Source organism: Trachemys scripta, chromosome 14, assembly GCF_013100865.1.
Source record: "Trachemys scripta elegans isolate TJP31775 chromosome 14, CAS_Tse_1.0, whole genome shotgun sequence".
Classification (NCBI taxonomy): Eukaryota; Metazoa; Chordata; order Testudines; family Emydidae; genus Trachemys; species Trachemys scripta.
In genome coordinates, this window is record NC_048311.1 from 140,972 (window position 1) to 159,660 (window position 18,689).

At 44.4% G+C, this 18,689-nt stretch overlaps 1 protein-coding gene and 3 pseudogenes across 1 annotated transcript; 2 read left to right on the plus strand and 2 right to left on the minus strand.

The window, feature by feature from the left end:
• The first annotated feature begins 353 nt into the window (after positions 1-353).
• Positions 354-1,268, plus strand: LOC117887468 (olfactory receptor 14A16-like). The gene has a single exon (XM_034790116.1). The coding sequence runs from the start codon at positions 354-356 to the stop codon at positions 1,266-1,268; it is 915 nt and encodes a 304-aa protein (XP_034646007.1).
• A 5,685-nt stretch (positions 1,269-6,953) lies between these two features.
• LOC117887469 lies at positions 6,954-7,823 on the minus strand (annotated as a pseudogene).
• Positions 7,824-12,099: 4,276 nt separating this feature from the next.
• Positions 12,100-12,814, minus strand: LOC117887470 (annotated as a pseudogene).
• A 3,759-nt stretch (positions 12,815-16,573) lies between these two features.
• Positions 16,574-17,468, plus strand: LOC117887471 (annotated as a pseudogene).
• Positions 17,469-18,689: the final 1,221 nt, after the last annotated feature.

The following is an 18,689-nucleotide window of genomic DNA, read 5'->3' on the forward strand; positions in this document are numbered from 1 at the left end:
TATCCAGAGTTTGCCCACATCTGGGTGACAGAGATATACAAATACCTCAAAAGCAATTGTTCCTAATTCTCCTCTCCATCACCCTGGTGTAAATCAGGAGTAACTGCCCTGGAGTCTACAGAGCTGATTCTACCTTCTCTCACACCAGTGTAAATCAGGAGTAATCCCTTCGAGTCAGTGGGGCTGTTTTCTCTATCCTCATTCCCATGTTACATCAATCTTTACAAGCTAAGGGTCTGACTGAAGGAAATTAAGGTGGTTTTCACAAAAGGAGAGCTATTTAACTGATCTAATCTTGGCCCCTGCTCTTGTCCCTCCCTCTGCAACCAGAACATGATGTCCTGAGAAAGAAAATGTCCAACCGAACCACCGTGACCGAGTTCCTTCTACTGGGATTCTCTGATGTTCAGGAGCTGCAGATTTTGCACTTTGTGGTGTTTCTAATGATTTACCCGACAGCCCTGGTGGGGAATCTTCTCATCTTCATGGTCATAGCCTTCGACCACCACCTTCACAACCCCATGTACTTCTTCCTGATGAATCTGTCCATCCTAGACCTTGGCACCATCTCTGTCACTGTTCCCAAATCCATGGCCAACTCCCTCATGAACACCAGGTCCATTTCCTATGCTGGATGTGTTGCCCAAGTCTTTTTTCTCCTCTTCTTGCTGGCAGCGGATTTTTTCCTTCTCACCGTCATGGCGTACGACCGATATGTCGCCATCTGCCAACCACTGCAATATGAGAGAATAATGAACAGCAGAGCTTGTGTCCAAATGGCAGCTAGTGCCTGGATCGGTGGGATTCTCTTCTCTGTGCTACACACCGGGAACACGTTTGCATTGACCTTCTGTGGAGGCAACATGGTGGATCAGTTCTTCTGTGAAATCCCCCAGCTGCTGAAGCTTACCTGCTCATATCTGAGTGAAGTTGGGGTTCTTTCCTTTACTGTGTGTTTAGGCTTAGGCTGCTTTGTTTTTATGATTGTGTCGTATGTTCAAATCTTCAAATCAGTGCTCAGAATCCCCTCTGAGCAGGGCCGGCATAAAGGCTTCTCCACCTGCCTTCCTCACCTCACTGTGGTCTCCTTGTTTGTTTGCACTGGGACCTTTGCCTACCTAAAACCCACCTCCAGCTCCCCATCTCCTCTGGATCTTGTGGTGGCTGTTCTTTATTCCATATTGCCACAAATCATGAATCCAGTTATCTACAGCATGAGGAACAAAGAGATCAAAGCTGCCCTGAGGAGACTGACTGGGTGTAGGTAAGAATTAATTTTCTGTCTTTCTCTAATTAAAGTTTGATTATGTAGTATCTTTAAGTATTCATTAATGACTGTTATTTCCATGACCACGCAGCTTCCACACAACCAGGTCTGATTTTGACCTCAGTTGCACGAATGCAAATCCAGATTAACTCCGCTTATGTCACTGTCCCTGGGGTGATGTACACCAGTACAAAATCTGGGCCAGTTGTGGAGTAAATGGGTGTAAATTCTGTGTGCCAGAGGAATCAGACTTTCATTCTGTGCCAAAACAATACACATAAAACTCAGCCCTGTCTGGAAATGGGACATTGGGTGGGATGTGCCATGGCTCTGGGATGACACTGAACCATTCTCTCTTTCTCGGGTTCTTGGCTGGCTGGTTCTTGCCCACATACTCAGGGTCTAACTTCAGAGGGGTAGAGGTGTTAGTCTGGATCTGTAAAAGCAGCAAAGAGTCCTGTGGCACCTTATAGACTAACAAATGTATAGGAGCATGAGCTTTCGTAGTCACGCATCCGAAGAAGTGGGTATTCACCCACGAAAGCTCATGCTCCGATACGTTTGTTAGTCTATAAGGTGACACAGGACTCTTTGCTGCTTTTAGGGTCTAATTGATCACCATGTGGGGGTCAGGAGGAAATTTTTCCCCTGGTCAGATTGGCAGGGACATTGTGGGGGGGTCACTTTCCTTGGCATCATGTGGTGCAGGTCGGTTGCCAGGATTTTCTAGGTGTATCTCAATCATTTCCCTGCCATTAAGGGGGACTCTGGCACTGGTGCCCCTCGGTCTCTCCTATTCTCTGCCAATGGTACAAAACCATCTAGTCTCCAGTAGAGCCCATAGTGTTGCATTAGTACATTTGTCTCTGATGCCCTGTCCTGCTGGCTGGGGATAGGTGACTCCAGCTCAGACAAAGCCCCTGACCTCTGCAACCACGCACTGTTGCTGCATAAATACTGCCCATGAGCAGTGTGTGTTTTGAGACCCCTCTGTGCTCCACCCACAGGATAGGGGGCTGTTCCCATGGCTGTCAGGCAGCCTGGCTGTTCAGCTCAAGCTATAGAAGCTCGTACTCTGGATGTCTCTCATTGAGTTCCCCGGGTGCCAGCCAAAATTAGATGGTGACCCTCGCATACGCATAAGTGACCTGAGAACTTCAGGGAACCGTATTCCTGCACTAATCAGAGACTGATATTTCTGACCAAGCTACTGTAGAGAATCAGTAGGAGTGAGACCTAAGAGGGGAAGAATTCTTTAGTGAGAGGAGGAGCAGGTTTATTCCCGGATCTTCTCAGACTGCCCATTCCTAGTGTCTCTGCACCCTGGAGACCGAAGATGTGTGGCATGGGCAGGGATGTGTGTGTTGATCTCAGCTCAGGTTGGTAGAGCTGGTCAAAGTAACTTGTCAATGGAAAATGGTTTCCTCAATCTGTTCATGACAGATGCTGCTATGTTTTTAGCTGAGTTAAACAATCTGCGAAAGGCTTAGAAAAATGTTTCCCAGCTCTTCCCTCGACTAGGTTGGCCACTGAGGCATTCCCAGAATACCGGATCTGATGGGTTCGATCACAGAAACCCCCTTGGGAACTGCCACCTGTTGTGCCTGGACTACTTTTGACCCTGTCTTCCCTGCCAGCTTGGGACTGCAGTGTCTTGCCTGGTTTCAGCCCGACACGCTTGTCTGCTACAAACACAGACCCAGGTCTGAAGCACGTCCGCCAAAAGCTGCAGGCTTAACTGAAAACAGCTTAAGAAGTGTTCCTGTCTCCAACACTCAGGTACCCTACTCCGAATGAGATCCAAACCCCAAATAAATCCATTTTACCCTGTATAATGTTTATACAGGATAAACTCATTAATTGTTCAGTTTCTATAATGCTGATAGATAGATATGCACAGCTGTTTGCCCCTCCCCCCAGGTATTAATACATACTCTGGGTAATTATTAAATCAAAAGTGATTTTATTAAATACAAAGAGTAGGATTTAAGTTGTTCCAAGTAATAACAGACACAACAAAATGAATTACCAAGCATAATAAAATAAAACACACAAGTCTATGCCTAATACAGTAAGAAAATGATTCCAGATGAAACCTCACCCTTAGAGATGTTCCAGTAAGCTTCTGGATCCAGCAATTACTCACACATAGCTGTGGTTACTGTCCTTTGTTCCAGTTTCTTTCGGGTATCCTTTGTAGGTAGAGAGACTATCTCTTGAGCCAGCTGAAGACAAAATGGAGGGGTTTCCAGGGCTTAAATAGACTTTCTCTTGTGGGTGGAAACCACTTCTATGCAGATTCCAGTTGCAAGATGGAGTTTTGGAGTCACCTGGGCAAGTCACATGTCCATGCATGACTCAGAACTTTACTGGAGAATGCCACCTTCCCAGGAAAGCTCAGATGTGGATTGGCATCTCTCAGAGTTCATTGGTAGCTTAAGTGTTTCTTGATTGGGCACTTACTGGGAATAGTCTTTTCTCCAGAAGCTGACCAACTGCTTCACTGAGGCTACTTAAAATCAAACAAGTACATAGCCAATATTCATAACTTTGAATACAAAAATGATGCATGCATGTAAATAGGATGAATATATCCAGTAGATCATAACTTTTGCAGAGATGTGTTACATGGCAATCTAACATAAAACATATTCCAGTCATGTCATATTTCCACTTATAAGCATATTTCTATAAAGCATTATGGGGTTTATTATTTCTAGAAAGCAACGTCACACCTGATATTCTGGTACTTCTGGGAAAGCTGTGGCCTGGCCCCTACCATATAGCCCTGCCTGCCAGTGTGACCTTGCATGCGTCCCTCGTCCTTGATACTGGACAAAAACATGTCTGGTTTTGTCTCAGTACCAGACAGGGGACAAACCACACAAAAAGGGGCTTATCCAGCTTAAAACCAAATGAATGGCCAGCTACCAAACAAGCTCACCACTCCCACACAGCTTCTGTGCGGCTTCCTAGAAATCTCCTCTACCAGTAATAAGTTCCAATAAACTGGATCTCCTGCATTCTGTGTCAGAGGCACTGATGGTGGGTATGTTGTCCAAACAATGAACATAGTGGCTCCTTTCTGGAGTAGGGCCTAATGGAGTTAAAGGAGTCCTTGGGAACTTGTGTTTAACTCCTTAGGCCTCTTAGAAAATCACAGCTCTGGTCTTAGACCAACCTCCTGTCTTCTCCCTAGACATTGCACCTCTGGGTTAGGTGTGAGACACACTGCCTTGGAGAAATGCAGTAGCTTTATGGGTTCAAAAAAGGATTTAGTTCTCCAGGGCTCTCAGTTAAGAACCAAACAAACAAGCGACTGAAAACAGGCTTTAGTTTAGAATTGTAAAGGTCCCTAGGGGTTTTGGACCATAGGTCCTGTCAAGGGAGGTTGTGGAATTCCCATCTTTGTAGATGTTTTGAAGAACAGGTTGGACAAGCAACTGTCAGGGCTGATCTAGATTTACTAGGTCCTGCCTCAGCTTCTCAAGGTCCTTTTCAGCTTCACATTTCTATGGTTCTGTGATTCTATGTCAGGTGAGCTGTCGCCAGCCACAGAATCAGCAGAGATATTGGAATGTTCTTCAAAGGGGAGGACTATTCTTTCGAGGAATTTAAGATGAGATTTTCAAAGAGCCAGGCACCCGATTCCTCTTGGCTTCCAGTCCCTCCCAGCCCGGTGTCGGAGAATAACAGTGTTCTCGCTTTTTGTTTGGGTACTGCAAGTCAGATACTTTATTTTCTCTCACAATTGCGCAGAGGGAGAGAGCTAAGCAGGTCTCTCTACAGGTAAACAATTACAGCAAGCATTTATACCTTTCATTACAGACAATAACAAACAACAGCTGCATTTTGTTTATACATAGGCCATCTTGATATCTTATTTTTCTCACTTGTTTTGACTTTAGCCTAGATACAATACTTTCTACACGTTATCTACACAAGGTCGCAACAACTTCTCACACAGTTCTTTCCCACTTGCCTCACACAATCCTTGCTTCTACAAATCTCACGTTATTAGGGTTACAGTTAGCCTGACTCTGCCTAACGAACAGTCATGCATTGCAGTTCCTTCCTGTCAGTTCTTTCTGTACTTCCACACCGGCATTTCTGTGATTCTATGATCTTTGGTGGATATCGAAGATCATGAGTCAATGGACCCACAGTTGCACACCAGGGTATCATTGCCCAGTATAGACACCTGCACTTCATCACTTCAGGCCCAGTTTTCAAAGGTGTTAGGTGCCTGGTAGGTTTTTCTAAAGCATCCAGGTGTCCAAATGTATTGATTTCAAAGGGAGTTAGCTGCCTAGTTGCTTTTGAAAAACCTACTAGGTGCCTAAATACCCCCTGAGGCCTGGATCCATAAAAAGAACCAGGCATGGTGACCTGCAGTGTGGAAACATCTAACTTTTAGGCACCTAGAAAATCACTGGGACAACAATAGGTTCACACACAGCCTGAGTCAGGACTCCAGGCTCCCTATATGACGGATAAGGAGAGACAGATACCTAAGATTGGGAGTCACAAAATCCAGCACACTAGGAGGGGAGGCGCCTGAGCTAGCCAATGGGAGATGCCGAGGACAGGAGTTTGTTCTAGCTCAGAGAGAGATGCCTAAGTCCTGTCAGGGAGGCCCCTGTCTCTGCTAGTGAACCATAAACCAGGGGAAGATAGGTGCATGCTCGGTCCGGGGCCTGATCTGGTAATACCCGATATTTGATGACATCAAAGAATACTCCCATATAATCAAACACACCTCGCCCTCCCAACCCCCCACCCACCAAAAACATCTGGAATAAAGAAACAAATGAACCAACCAAGAAAATACAGTACATCCTCGTTAGAATGAACCCCTGGATCCAAGCCATTTATTCGTTAAAGCCAGGGGTTCATTACAGCAAAAGAGCTCTGCCACAAGGGGCAACAACTGTCACTTTGAGTCCATCGCCATGGCGGAGGCTGACAGCTTTTCCGGCCTTGGTTCTGTACTGGGAGCAGAGAGCTCCTCTGGCCTCGGGGCCGTGGAGGGGGCAGAATCTTTACTCCCCATACTGAAATAAGGAGAAGAGCCAGAGACCCCATGTGTGAATTTGATATGGTAACTGATTTTATATGGAAAGTGTTCTGATACCATGGTGATGGGTGGCAGTACATAAGACTCAGACAGATCCATCAATCAATAGATGGAGGGGTATGTATGGGGATGGATGGATAGCTAGACATGATAAGTTTATGGATAATAGGTCCATTAATGGCTATTAACCAAGAGAGTCAGGCATGCAACCCTATGCTCTGGGTGTCCTTAAGTCTCTTATTGCCAGATGCTGGAATTGGACAATACAGGATGGGTCACTCAATAATTGCCCTGTCCTGTTCATTCTCTGTGAAGCATATGACATTGACCACTGTGTGAAGACAGGATATTTATATAGGTGTAAATCTGTAATAACTCCATTGATCTGAGTGGAGTTTTTTCTAGATATTTACCAGTGTAAATACCTCAGTGTGCCAAAACGGATTGCACGTTATGTTCTCCTGGAGAAAATAATGTCAAGAGTTTATTATATTTATAAAGAAACACAGAATGAGACGATGGTAATGGGATAAAGTTGGCCATTTTATTTTTTGGAGAATAGCCGCAACCCAATCATTTTCCACAGGGCAAATTTGATATCCTTGTTCCTCATCTATAAAAGATCAGATTCATCATGGGAGGCACCAGGGCATAAAAAACTGGTACCACATGATACAGACATGAGATTGAGCTGGAGGTGGGTTTAATATAGGCAAAACTAGCAGTGCAAACAAACAGAGAGACCACAATGAGGTGAGGAAGGCAGGTGGAGAAGGCTTTATGCCAGCCCTGCTCAGAGGGGACTCTCAGCACTGTTTTGAATATCAAAACATATGACACAATTTTAAAGACAAAGCAGTTTAAGACAAAGTACACGTTAAAGGCAATAGCCCCAGTTTCACTGAGATATGAGTCATAAGAAGCAAGTTTGAGGAGCTGGGGGATTTCACAGAAGAACTGAGCCATCTCATTATCTCCATAAAAGATTATTGCAAATGTGTTCCCAGTGTGCAGTGCAGAATTGAGAACCCCACTGATCCAGATACTAGCTGCCATTTGGACACAAGGTGTCCGGTTCATCATTGACTCGTAGTGCAGTGGTTGGCAGATGGTGAAGTACCGGTTTTATGCCACGATGGTCAGTAAGAGAAGCTCAGCTGCAGCGAAGAAAAGGAAGAGAAAGTATTGGGCGGCACATCCATAATACGTAATGGCCCTGGTGCTCATGAGGGAATTGGCAATGGACTTGGAGACGACAATGGAGATTGAGCTAAGGTCTAGGACAGACAGATTCTTCAGGAAGAAATACATGAGTGTGTGAAGACGGTGGTTGAGAGCTATGGCTGTGATGATGAGACGATTCCCAGTCAGGCCTGCCAAGTAAATCCCTAGAAACAGCAAGAAATGCAAAATTTGCAGCTCCCGAATGTCAGAGAATCCCAGGAGAAGGAACTCGGTCACAGTGACTTGGTTGGACATTTTCTTCCTCAGTACACTATGTGATGGCTGTGAAGGGAAAGACAAGGGCAATGGCCAGGGTTCGGCTGCCGTAAGTAGAGGCCTTGCTGGAGCCCTAGACAGGGCCGTCTCCAGCGTTTTTGCCGCCCCAAGCAGAAAAATAAAAAAAAATAAAAAAAGCTGCGATCGCAAGCAGCGGCCGCTCTACCGCCGCTTCATTCTACGGTGGCAATTCCGCTGCAGGTCCTTCGCTCTGAGAGGCAGTGACGGCCTTGCTGCTGAATTGCCGCCGGATGTGCCGCCCTCCTCTTCATTGGCCACCCTAGTCATCTGCTTGCTTTGCTGGTGCCTGGAGCTGGCCCTGGCCCTAGCCATAACTCACAGTGTGAACGAAAGGCTGCAAACCAAAGAAGGCCTGACCTTGGCAGAATAGTAACACACCAGGTATTGACTAACCAAGTAAGCACATTCCTGATTGGAGAGGATGGAACAAGAACACACAGATTTCTCAAATAACTTTGTAAACAAATTCCCAAAAGATGATACAGGAGCACATTGACCCCTCGTAAGGTAAGGAAGGGAGCACAGGATAATGGATGAAGATGTTTTTCTTGACCCAGCAGGTACAAGGTGTAGGGCTGGTAACTAACAACATCTAGAATGTAATATGAAATTTGTTTCTATCAATGTATAAAAGGAGAAGTCATGGTGGGGCATCTTTGAATCGGCCAAGGGCACAGGATCCTGTTATGGTGACTGAGTCTTTACCTTGTCATGGGCATACATGTGTTAGTGCCCTGTGACCTGTTGGACAGGGTGCTAGTTACATACTTTGCTGACAATAAATCTGGCTGAGCATTTCTGCAACTGACCAAGCCTCTCTTTATGAACAACATGAAGATCTACTGAATCTGGCAGCAGTGTTGCACACCAGATATGGTGCTAGACCAAGATGTCTGGGTTCTGTTCCTCTTAATCTCCCCAAATCCAACTGTCTTCCATGTCAGGATAGATTGGTTTTGGCTGCTTGGTTCAACTCTCATCCTGAATTTAAAGGCACAAGTTGGTACAAAACAAATTCTGTGGGCTATCAGCTTTGTTGCTTAATCAGTTTTACCATCTGGCAGCTACCCCTTTGAATCAGAAATAAGAAGACATTCAAGAGAGTCTACGGGTTTGAAATTATTGTATTATTGGACAATATTTGCATTCCCCAGTCTTTGTTAAAAGCTCAGTTTACAATTAAGGGTGGTGAGAAATTTTCTACTTAAATTGTTTTCAAAGGAGAATTGTGTTATCAATTAATCAAATTTTCATAGAAAGTCTCAGGTATCCTCAAATATATTTCATGGATACTTCATATGGGTGGATCTAGGCAGAAAAATATCAGTTTTCTGCAATATTTAGCTGAAAATGTTTTTTTCTCAGTTGCCCAAACATGAATTGGAGATTTTTTTTTATAAAAGAAATTCTGATAGGCTCTAGATGATTGATTAACTTGATAGCAAATGTCTTAAAGAGTTCCAAACCTAATTCAAATGTATATTCTTAAATTACCCTTCTATATTAATACTCTAACATATTTAAATGGCAAACTTACTGTGCTGGTCTTTGTGGAATTTTTGCCAGTCTGATCTATCTATCTATCTATCTATCTATCTATCTATCTATCTATCTATCTATCTATCTATCTATCTATCTATCTATCCACTCCCAGGATTGTTTGTTTGGTTCTCTCTCTCTCTCATGCCCCCATCACCGTATTATACAGCAGCCATTGCGGTGTCCCTTCGCTGGATGTCCTGAGTTGATGGGTCTCTCTGCAGTTCCTAGCAGACAGGGATCTACTCCACAGATGGGCGCTCTCTGCTCCCCTCCTTGGGCAGGCTTGGCTGAGAGGTGATGGACTAAATGGGATGAGGGACTGAAAGCCTCTCCCAGCTCTAGAGAGGGCCAGACACAGGAAGGAGGAGAGTGGTGTAGGAAGGAAATGATGGCCAGGGCTGGCCAAAGGACAGAATCAGGAGAGAATGTCTGGTGTTTGGAACTTTGACAGGAGGAAGCAGAGGTCGTGAACTGATCCCTGGGGCTTGGGCCATATCAGGGGAGTGGAGCTGAGCAGAAGAGGGGACTGGTGGGCAAAGGGGTTCAACAGGAATCTCTGAGGAAGCTGAGTCAGGAACTCTCAGTGGAGAATTGGCTCTGGGCCAGGGAGGGGAACTCTCAAAAAACAGGGACCGAGAGCGTCCATGAGGTGGAGGGTTGTGAGAGGGGAGGAAGGGGATTAGGGGCTGGGAGGGTTGTTTGCAGGTCTGGGCTGTGTGTGACAGAGGGAATTAGACACCCGGGGACTAGAGTAAGAGTGTTCAGGGGGTGGAGGATGCATCAGACGCTGGAGTCAAAGGGCCTGAATCTCTTCTCCCCGAAATCAGACATACTCCAGCGTAACACCATTGAATTACCCTGAGATGAGTGATGGGGGAATCAGCCCCATTGACTCCAGTGGGGTTACTCCTGATTTACACCAGGGTGAGTGAGAGGGAAATCAGTTGACTACAGTGGAGTATTTCTAACTTTTCGTACATTTGGTGCATTTTGGTGCCAATTCATTGTGCATAGCTAGAGATCAAACCGGGGCCCAGATCCTCATGCAGGGTCTCCAAAGCTCAAGGGCCAACTCAGCAGAGTGCAGTCCACCCACTGACCCTCAGGGGGAAATAAAGTGACAGCGTTATTAGCCACAGTGTTTAATTCTCAGTTAGTCGTGTCAGCCTTTGAAGTTCTTGGAGTAACGCCAAACGGATTGCACTGTGCATGTGACTTGCAAGAGGAGGAGATGGTTGAAAGCTGTTTCTTACTTGCAGACCCATAGCTGATGAAAGGAGAATGTTCTGGCAACACATCTAGGTCCTGTGAGTCAAAATCTAACCTTGGGCAGAAATCTGTGTCTAAAAACAGGAGGAATCTGCCTCTGTTGAAGGGATTCTAATGTTGGGGAACTATCCCTTGAGAACAGCTGAATATTGAGAAAGTGCTGAAACTATTTTTGAAATGAAAATAAATAACCCATGCACACGCTCACTGGGAGATGGGGGGGATGATGGGGGTGGAAGAGTTGGTGGAAAAGGAACACTACCTGCTCCTCTCACGTGATCTTGAGGGATTTGTCCTTGCCCTTCTGGGGGGCTTAACCCGTCTCCCTTACCACTTCCTCATGTGTGCCGGATCTAGGGAAGCGCCGCCTCTTGGGGTGTGAAACTGAGAAGAGTCACATGGAAAGTGTGCACGAACAACACCAAGAAGACCCTGCTGGCCCTGGGGTGACTGGTAAGAGTGAAACAGTTCACACCTCTCGGAGCTATTGATTCTGGCTGCACCATCTCCTGGAACGGTATTCACTCAGCTCAGAACAGCTAATTAAGATTAACAGGCCACTTCTTTGAGTGTCCAATATGGCAGATGGATGCATCCGACTTTGTGCTGCACTTATGGAGAGGTTCTGGGGGTGGATGTGAGGGGGACCCAGAAAGGCACAGAATAGAGTTCCTGTCCAGAAAAACATGGTGGTTCTGAAAAGAGCCTTTTGCTTCTCTTGTCCTCCATATCCATTGCTATCTACAGCTGAAACAAGGACCACTTACTCATACTAATTTTTTTCTTTCTCTTCAAACAACTAGAAAATTAAATAGCCAAAAACTTCACTGAAACAGAGTTAAGGTCTCCCAGTGAGAGCTCGTGCCCATCCAGAAGGTCCCGTTCAGCAAAACTGAAGCTTCAGAAAACCAGGACATACAGAATTAAGGTAAGATAAGGTAATTGCCCACATAACCTTAACTCTGCCCCCTTTGGGCGATGCCCCTCAAAACCCATAACACCTACATTCAGGCTCTGCCTTGTCACTGCAATGGACAGGCGCTATCTGCACTTGCCCTATGCTCGAACACTGTGTCTGAACTATCACTGGGCAACCTTAACAAAGGATTTTCGGGTTTTTTTTTTTTTTGGTTTTGTTTTTGCCATTTATAGCTAGATCGATCAATTGATTCTTATCTGATTTACACTGGTGTAAACCTAGAGTAACTCCACTGACTTCAGTGAATTTAGTCTGGATTATTTCCACTGTAAACACAGCATTTTGTATAAAAAAGATTGAACAGCATCTTCCCATTGAGGCAATAAAGTCATCATTTGATTATATCAGTAAGGAAACACAGATTGAAATCATGGTGAAGGGAGAAATCTGACAATTTAATTTTTGATGAATAACCTCCATCCAATTAGTTTCTTCAGGGTGCCTTTAATCTCCTTGTTCCTCATGCTGTAGATGATCGGATTCATGAGAGGAGGCACCCTTGAAGAAAGCACACCTACCATAAGATCCAGACCTGATGGAGAGTGGGAGGTGGGCTTCACGTAAGCAAAAAAAAGCTGTGCAAAATAACAAGGAGACCACAATAAAGTGAGGAAGGCAGGTGGAGAAGGCTTTATGGCAACTCTGCTCAGAGGGAATTCTCAGCACTGTTTTGAAGATCTGAACATATGACACAATTGTAAAAGCAACTTAAGCCAAAGAATATGTTAAAGGAAAGAACCACAGTTTCACCAAGGTACAGGTCAGAGCAGGCGAGCTTGAATATTTGGGGGATTTCACAGTAGAACTGACCCACCATGTTGCAGCCACAGAAGGTTATTGCAAATGTGTTCCCAGTGTGCAGTATAGAAAGCAGAATTCCAGTGATCCAGGCACTGGATGCCATTTGGACACAAGCTCTCCTGTTCATTGTCATCTCATAGTGCAGTGGTTGGCAGATGGCGACATATGAGTCATACGCTATGATGGTGAAAAAAGCAAAGTCAACCGCAGTGAAGAAGATGAAGAGAAAGACTTGGGTAACACATCCAGCATAAGAAATTGACGTGGTATTTAACAGGGAGTTGGCCACGGACTTGGGAACAGTGAAGGAGATAGATCCAAGGTCTAAGACAGACAGATTTATCAGGAAGAAGTACATGGGGGTGTGAATGTGATGGTCAAGCAGTGCAAGGATGATAAGAAGGAGATTCCCTCTCAGGGATACCAGGTAAATCCCTAGAAACAGCACAAAGTGTAAAATACGCAGCCACCGAACATTAGAGAATCCCATTATATATATTTAACCTGGCTGTGTGAGGTACCATTCAAACAGAATTTTAAATAAATTTTCTTTTATTCTGCTATGGACTGAGGTTGCTGGTCCTCTTTTCAAGTTAAACCCCATTCTTCTGCTTTTCACTGTTCCTCATAGGTCAGGTTTTCTAAACCTTTGATCATTTTTGTTGGTCTCCTCTGAACTCTTTCCAATCTGTCCACATCTTTCTTAAAGTCTGGCACCCAGAACCAGACACAGTACTCCAGCTGAGGCCTCACCAGTGCCAAGTAGAGTGGGACAATTACCTCCTGTGTCTTACATATGACATTCTTTTTAATACACTCCAAATGATATTAAACTTTTTCGCAACTACATCACATTGTTGACTAATATTCAATTTGTGATCCACTCTAGCCAGTGATTCCCCATTTTGTAGTTGTACATTTGATTTTTCGTTGATAAGAGAAGATCTTTGCACTTGTCTTTATTGCATTTCCTCTTGCTGATTTGGGACCAATTCTCCAATTTGTCAAGGTCATTTCAAATTCTGATCCTGTCCTCAAAAGTGTTTGTAACCCTTCCCAGCTTAGTGTCATATGCAAGTTTTATAAGCATATTTTCTCCTATGTTATTCAAGTCGTTAATAAAAATATTGAATAACAGCCTTAAAAATGCCACCAGAAAAGTGTTGCAGGTTTTGATCGTAAAACTATGGGTGGAGATTTTCACCTAGGGGCCTAGGATGACCAATTCCCATTAAAACTAATAGGAATTTTGGTGTCCAAATATCTATAGGCAACCTTGAAAGTCCCATCACCGGTCATGCTGGCTCCTCCAGGAACACAAAATAGCCTACATCACCACGAGAAAGATGTTGACTAATTCAGCTCAAATCTCCCGGAATTAATTTGAATAAATCTGGTCAAAAACAGGAGAGAGGATCAGAATCCTCCTACACCATTATTTAAAGAAAATTTTATTTTTTTTTATTCATAGAAATTTAGAATCCTTTTTAAAAAATCTACCATTTTGTCAATTTTTGGATAAATGTTGTTCCTATTTTTGGTGGAGATCAAATTAGATTAATAGATTCCATGGCCAGAAGGGACCATAGTGACTGTCTAGTCTGACCTCCTGTATAACCCAGTCCACAGAACATCTCCAAAATAATACCTAAAGCAGATCCTTTAGTAAAATATCTAATCTTGAAATGAAAATTGTCAGTAATGGAATCTACAAAATAAGTAATTAATAATGAACTAAGCGAGATATTCAAAGAGGATTAATGGAGCTGGGCACTCCTCTCCTGTCAAAAGCCAATGGGATTTAGACACACAAATCCAGTATGTTCCTTTGAATATTTCAGCCTATCTGGATAATGAAAGCATGCAGTTACTTTGGAGTAGATAAAACTCTATGAGGGATAGAAACTCACCTTCCTCACGCCATAGACCATACACTAGCTGACCATGAGACTCCGCCATGGGCAGGTTATGCAAGAACTGTCCTCTAAGGGGCCTCTTAAACTTTCGTCTGAATCAGGTGGTACCGGCCACTATCAGGGGCAGAATACTGGACTGGATGGTCAAAACATCTTACCTAGTCAGACAGTTCCTATGACAAGCAGATGCTGTCAAATAAAATTGCAATGATTGTTGCATCCACATCAACTCAAATGCATTGAATTTAGTTTTAATTACTCATTATTAAAGCTGGTCAAAAATGAAAATTATATTTTTATGGGAAATGTCATTGTTTAGTAACATCCCATAATATTGCTTTTGGATGGGGGGTGGGCAAAATATAAAACTGGAGACTGAAAAATGTTTGGTTTTCAATAAACGTCTCTAGTAAAAATGCAAGTTTATGGTAAACATTTTATAGTTTTGGGAAAAGATTTCTGATATTGAAAACTTTCCCCCCCAAACCTGGAAAAATATACAAAAATGTTTTCCATTTCCAGGTTTTCATAAAACCAAAAATGACTTCCCCCCACCATCACTACTGATTATGAATTATCCTCCAAGTAACTATTATTCCCATTGGACAGATGACAAACTGAGGAAAGGAGCGGTGAAGGGACTGAACAAAGTCAGGGGAATAGTTGGGATCAAATCTCAGGACACCTTGACCCTTAGCTTTTTAATAGTTAATTAATTATCTGATAGTTGCACCTGATATAAGAGGCCCATTATATTATGTAAGACACAGTCTCCGCCCAAAAGAGCTTACAGTAGAAAAGACAGGCAAAGGGTGGGAGGGGAAAGACAGCCCTAGCGAATGACTTTCCCAAAGTAACACAGCAGGTCAGCGGCAGGGCTAGGAATTGATGCCAGAAGTCTGGAGTACAGTCCTGTGTGCCCTTAGTGTTTGCCTCACAATCTTTCCTATAGACCCTGCTGCCTTGTTTTAATTGTGATTATTTTAGTTTCTGAAATCTCTCCAGGGAACTAGAGGGCAAGACAAATTTATCCTTTCCTCTGGACCCTTGAGGGCTCCAGGGAGTGAGTCCGACAAATCCATAGGAAACAGACATGGATAAACCACCTTCCCACAGCACCAACATTTTTGACACACAGCTCATCTGCAGAGAGCACAGATCTCACTGTATTTGCATCAGCTCAGCCTCAGTATGAGGGGGGAACAGCCTCTCATAATACAGTGATAGGGCATTAGATAGAGAGATAGATCGATAGAGCGGTGTGCATGGGGCTAGAGAGATGGGCAACCAATTGCAGTCTGTAGCTGGAGGAGAAAAGACATCTCAGTCTGGCAGGGTTCCACACACACCGGCACTGTAAGTTTGCTCTTGCAATGAAATATATTTGTGAGTTACAGAGTGGCGTTTTAAGGAAGAAATTGTAAGTGCCAATAGATATTTTTTTCATATTTTTACTCTTACCTCAATTTGGGCATTGGAAGCTGAGGCAGGACTCCTGAACTGTATTCCTGACTCGAGTTTAATGTGTAATTATGCCTGGGTTTGCTCACGTCCATGCAAAATGCTGCTTCCATTTAGAGCAGTATCAATGAGGAGTAATTCCATGGCATGCAGTGAAATTACCCCACTTCACAGCAGTGCCCCGACACCAGAATCAGGCCATCCAGACCCTCGATTTCCCTCAGTAAACTGAGAATATTAATATTTATACACCATTATCCAGAATTGGCCCACCTCTGTGTAACAGAGGTATACAAATACTTCAAATGCAATTGTTTCTAATTCTCCTCTTAATCACCCTGGTGTAAATGAGGAGTAACTGCACTGGAGTCCATTGAGCTGATTCTACTTTCTCTCACCGCAGTGTAAATCAGGAGTAACTCCACTGGAATCAGTGGGGCTGTTTTCCCCATCCTCATTTCCATATTACACCAATCTTCACAAGCTAAGGGTCTGACTCAAGAAAATTAAGGTGTTTTTTAAAAAGGAGAGTTATTTTACTGATCTAATCCTGGCTCTTGCTCTTGTCCCTCCCTCTACAACCATCACCTGATGTCCTGAGAAAGAAAATGTCCAACTGAACCACCCTGACCGAGTTCCTTCTCCTGGGATTCTCTGATGTTCGGGAGCTGCAAATTTTGCACTTTGTGGAGTTTCTAGTTCTTTATCTGGCAGCCCTAATGGGGAATCTTCTTATCTTCATGGGCATAGCCTTCGACCACCACCTTCACACACTCATGTACTTCTTCCTCATGAATCTGTCCATACTAAGACTTGGCTCCATCTCGGTCATCATCCCCAAATCCATGGACAACTCCCTCAGGAACACCAGGTCTATTTCCTATGCTGGATGTGTTGCCAAAGTGTTTTTCCTCTTTTTCTTGCTGGGAACAGATGTTTCCCTTCTCATCATCATGGTATACGACCAATATGTCACCATCTGCCAGCCACTGCACTATTAGAAAATAATGTCATTGCATACGACCAATATGTTGCCATCAGGCAACCACTACACTATGAGAGAATGATGAACAGCAGAACTTGTGGACAAATGGCAGCCGGTGCCTGGATCAGTGGGATTCTCTACTCTGTGCTTAACACCAGGAACATGTTTACATTGACCTTTTGAGGATGCAGAAGGATCATGGTGGATCAGTTCTTCTGTGAAATCCGACAGCTACTGAAGCTCCCTTGCTCTGACACATATCTGAGTGAAGTTGGGATCTTGCCTTTAGTGTGTGTTTAGTCTTAGGCTGCTTTGGTTTTATAATTGTGTCGTATGTTCAGATCTTCAAATCAGTGCTCAGAATCCCCTCTGAGCAGGGCCAGCATAAAGCCTTCTCCACCTGCCTTCCTCACCTCACTGTGGTCTCCTTGTTTGTTTGCACTGGGGCCTTTGCCTACCTGAAACCCATCTCCAGCTCCCCATCTGCTCTGGATCTTGTGGTGTCTTTTCTCTATTCCGTATTGCCACCAATCATGAATCCAATTATCTACAGTATGAGGAACAAGGAGATGAAAGCTGCCTTGAGGAGTATCTGTTCATTAATGTCAGTTATTTCCATGATCACACAGCTTGCACACAAACACGCCTGATTTTTGCCTCAGTTGCACCAATGCAAATCCAGATTAACTCCATTGATGTCACTACTGCTGCAGTGATTTACTCCAGTTGAAAATCTGGTCTAGTTGTGGAGTAAATGGGTGTAAATTGTGTGCACGAGAGGAATCAGACTTTCATTCTGTGCCAAACAATACCCGTTACACTGTTTGGCCACTAGCACCTGTTTCATGGCCAATGAAAAGAATGATGGGAGTTGTCTTGCTTGTGTGTATAAATCAAGAGTGGCTTAATTGGAACCAGAGGAGTCAGACTGGTTTAAGACTGGGGTAGGTGAGAAGACATTTGGGGTAGATCCTCAACACTTCAGTGTAGTCCCATTGACTTTGGTGGCACAAAAGCAAATTGCAGCATTTGTGGATCTGACCTACTGCCTCCAATGGAGCTGTATATCCATTGCCACCCGCTGGGTACTGGGCCCATTGTCTTTTACAGCACCATTCATGGCCTAACCACTAGGTGGGGGACAAGGAGCCAAACTGTGTTAGCCTGGCTCACATGTACATTTGGGCGTGTGGGAGATGGAGATACTGGCTAGAAATTACAGGAACGTTTCAAATCACCAGCGGGGTGAGGTTCTGGAGCAGCCACACAATAGGAGTTGTGGGGGTCCAATGACAGAACTAGTTTGAAGATAGAGCTGGACACATGTCTGAGTGGGATTGTATGATGGGGCTGCTTGTGATGGTGGGGGGTAGGGCTCATCAGCCCTGGGGCTCAGTTGTGGCATATGTCTTATGTTCCCAAAAGCTCATGTTTCAGGGTCTCCTCTGGCCACTGGAAGGGATAAGGAAGGGATTCCTCCCCCTCCAACCCAGTGTATTCTGGGAGCATTTTTTAAATCTCTGAAGCATCGGGGCGGCCCTCGCTGGAGATGGGCCATTGGGTGGGATGTGGCAGGGCTCTGAGGTGGCACCGAGCCATTCTCTCTCTCAGGTGCGTGCCTGGCTGGTTCTTGCCCACAGGTTCATGATCTAACTGATCACCATCTGGGGGTCAGGTAGGAATTTCTCCCCCGGTCAGATTGGCAGGGACCTTAGGAGGGTTTTGCTTTCATCTCCAGAGTGTAATGCAGGTCACTTGCCAGGATTTTCTGGGTGTATCTCAATCATTTCCCTGCCTTTACGGGGACCTCAGGCACAGATGCACCTCAGTCTCTCTTATTCTCTGCCGGTGGCACAAAACTGTCTAGTCTC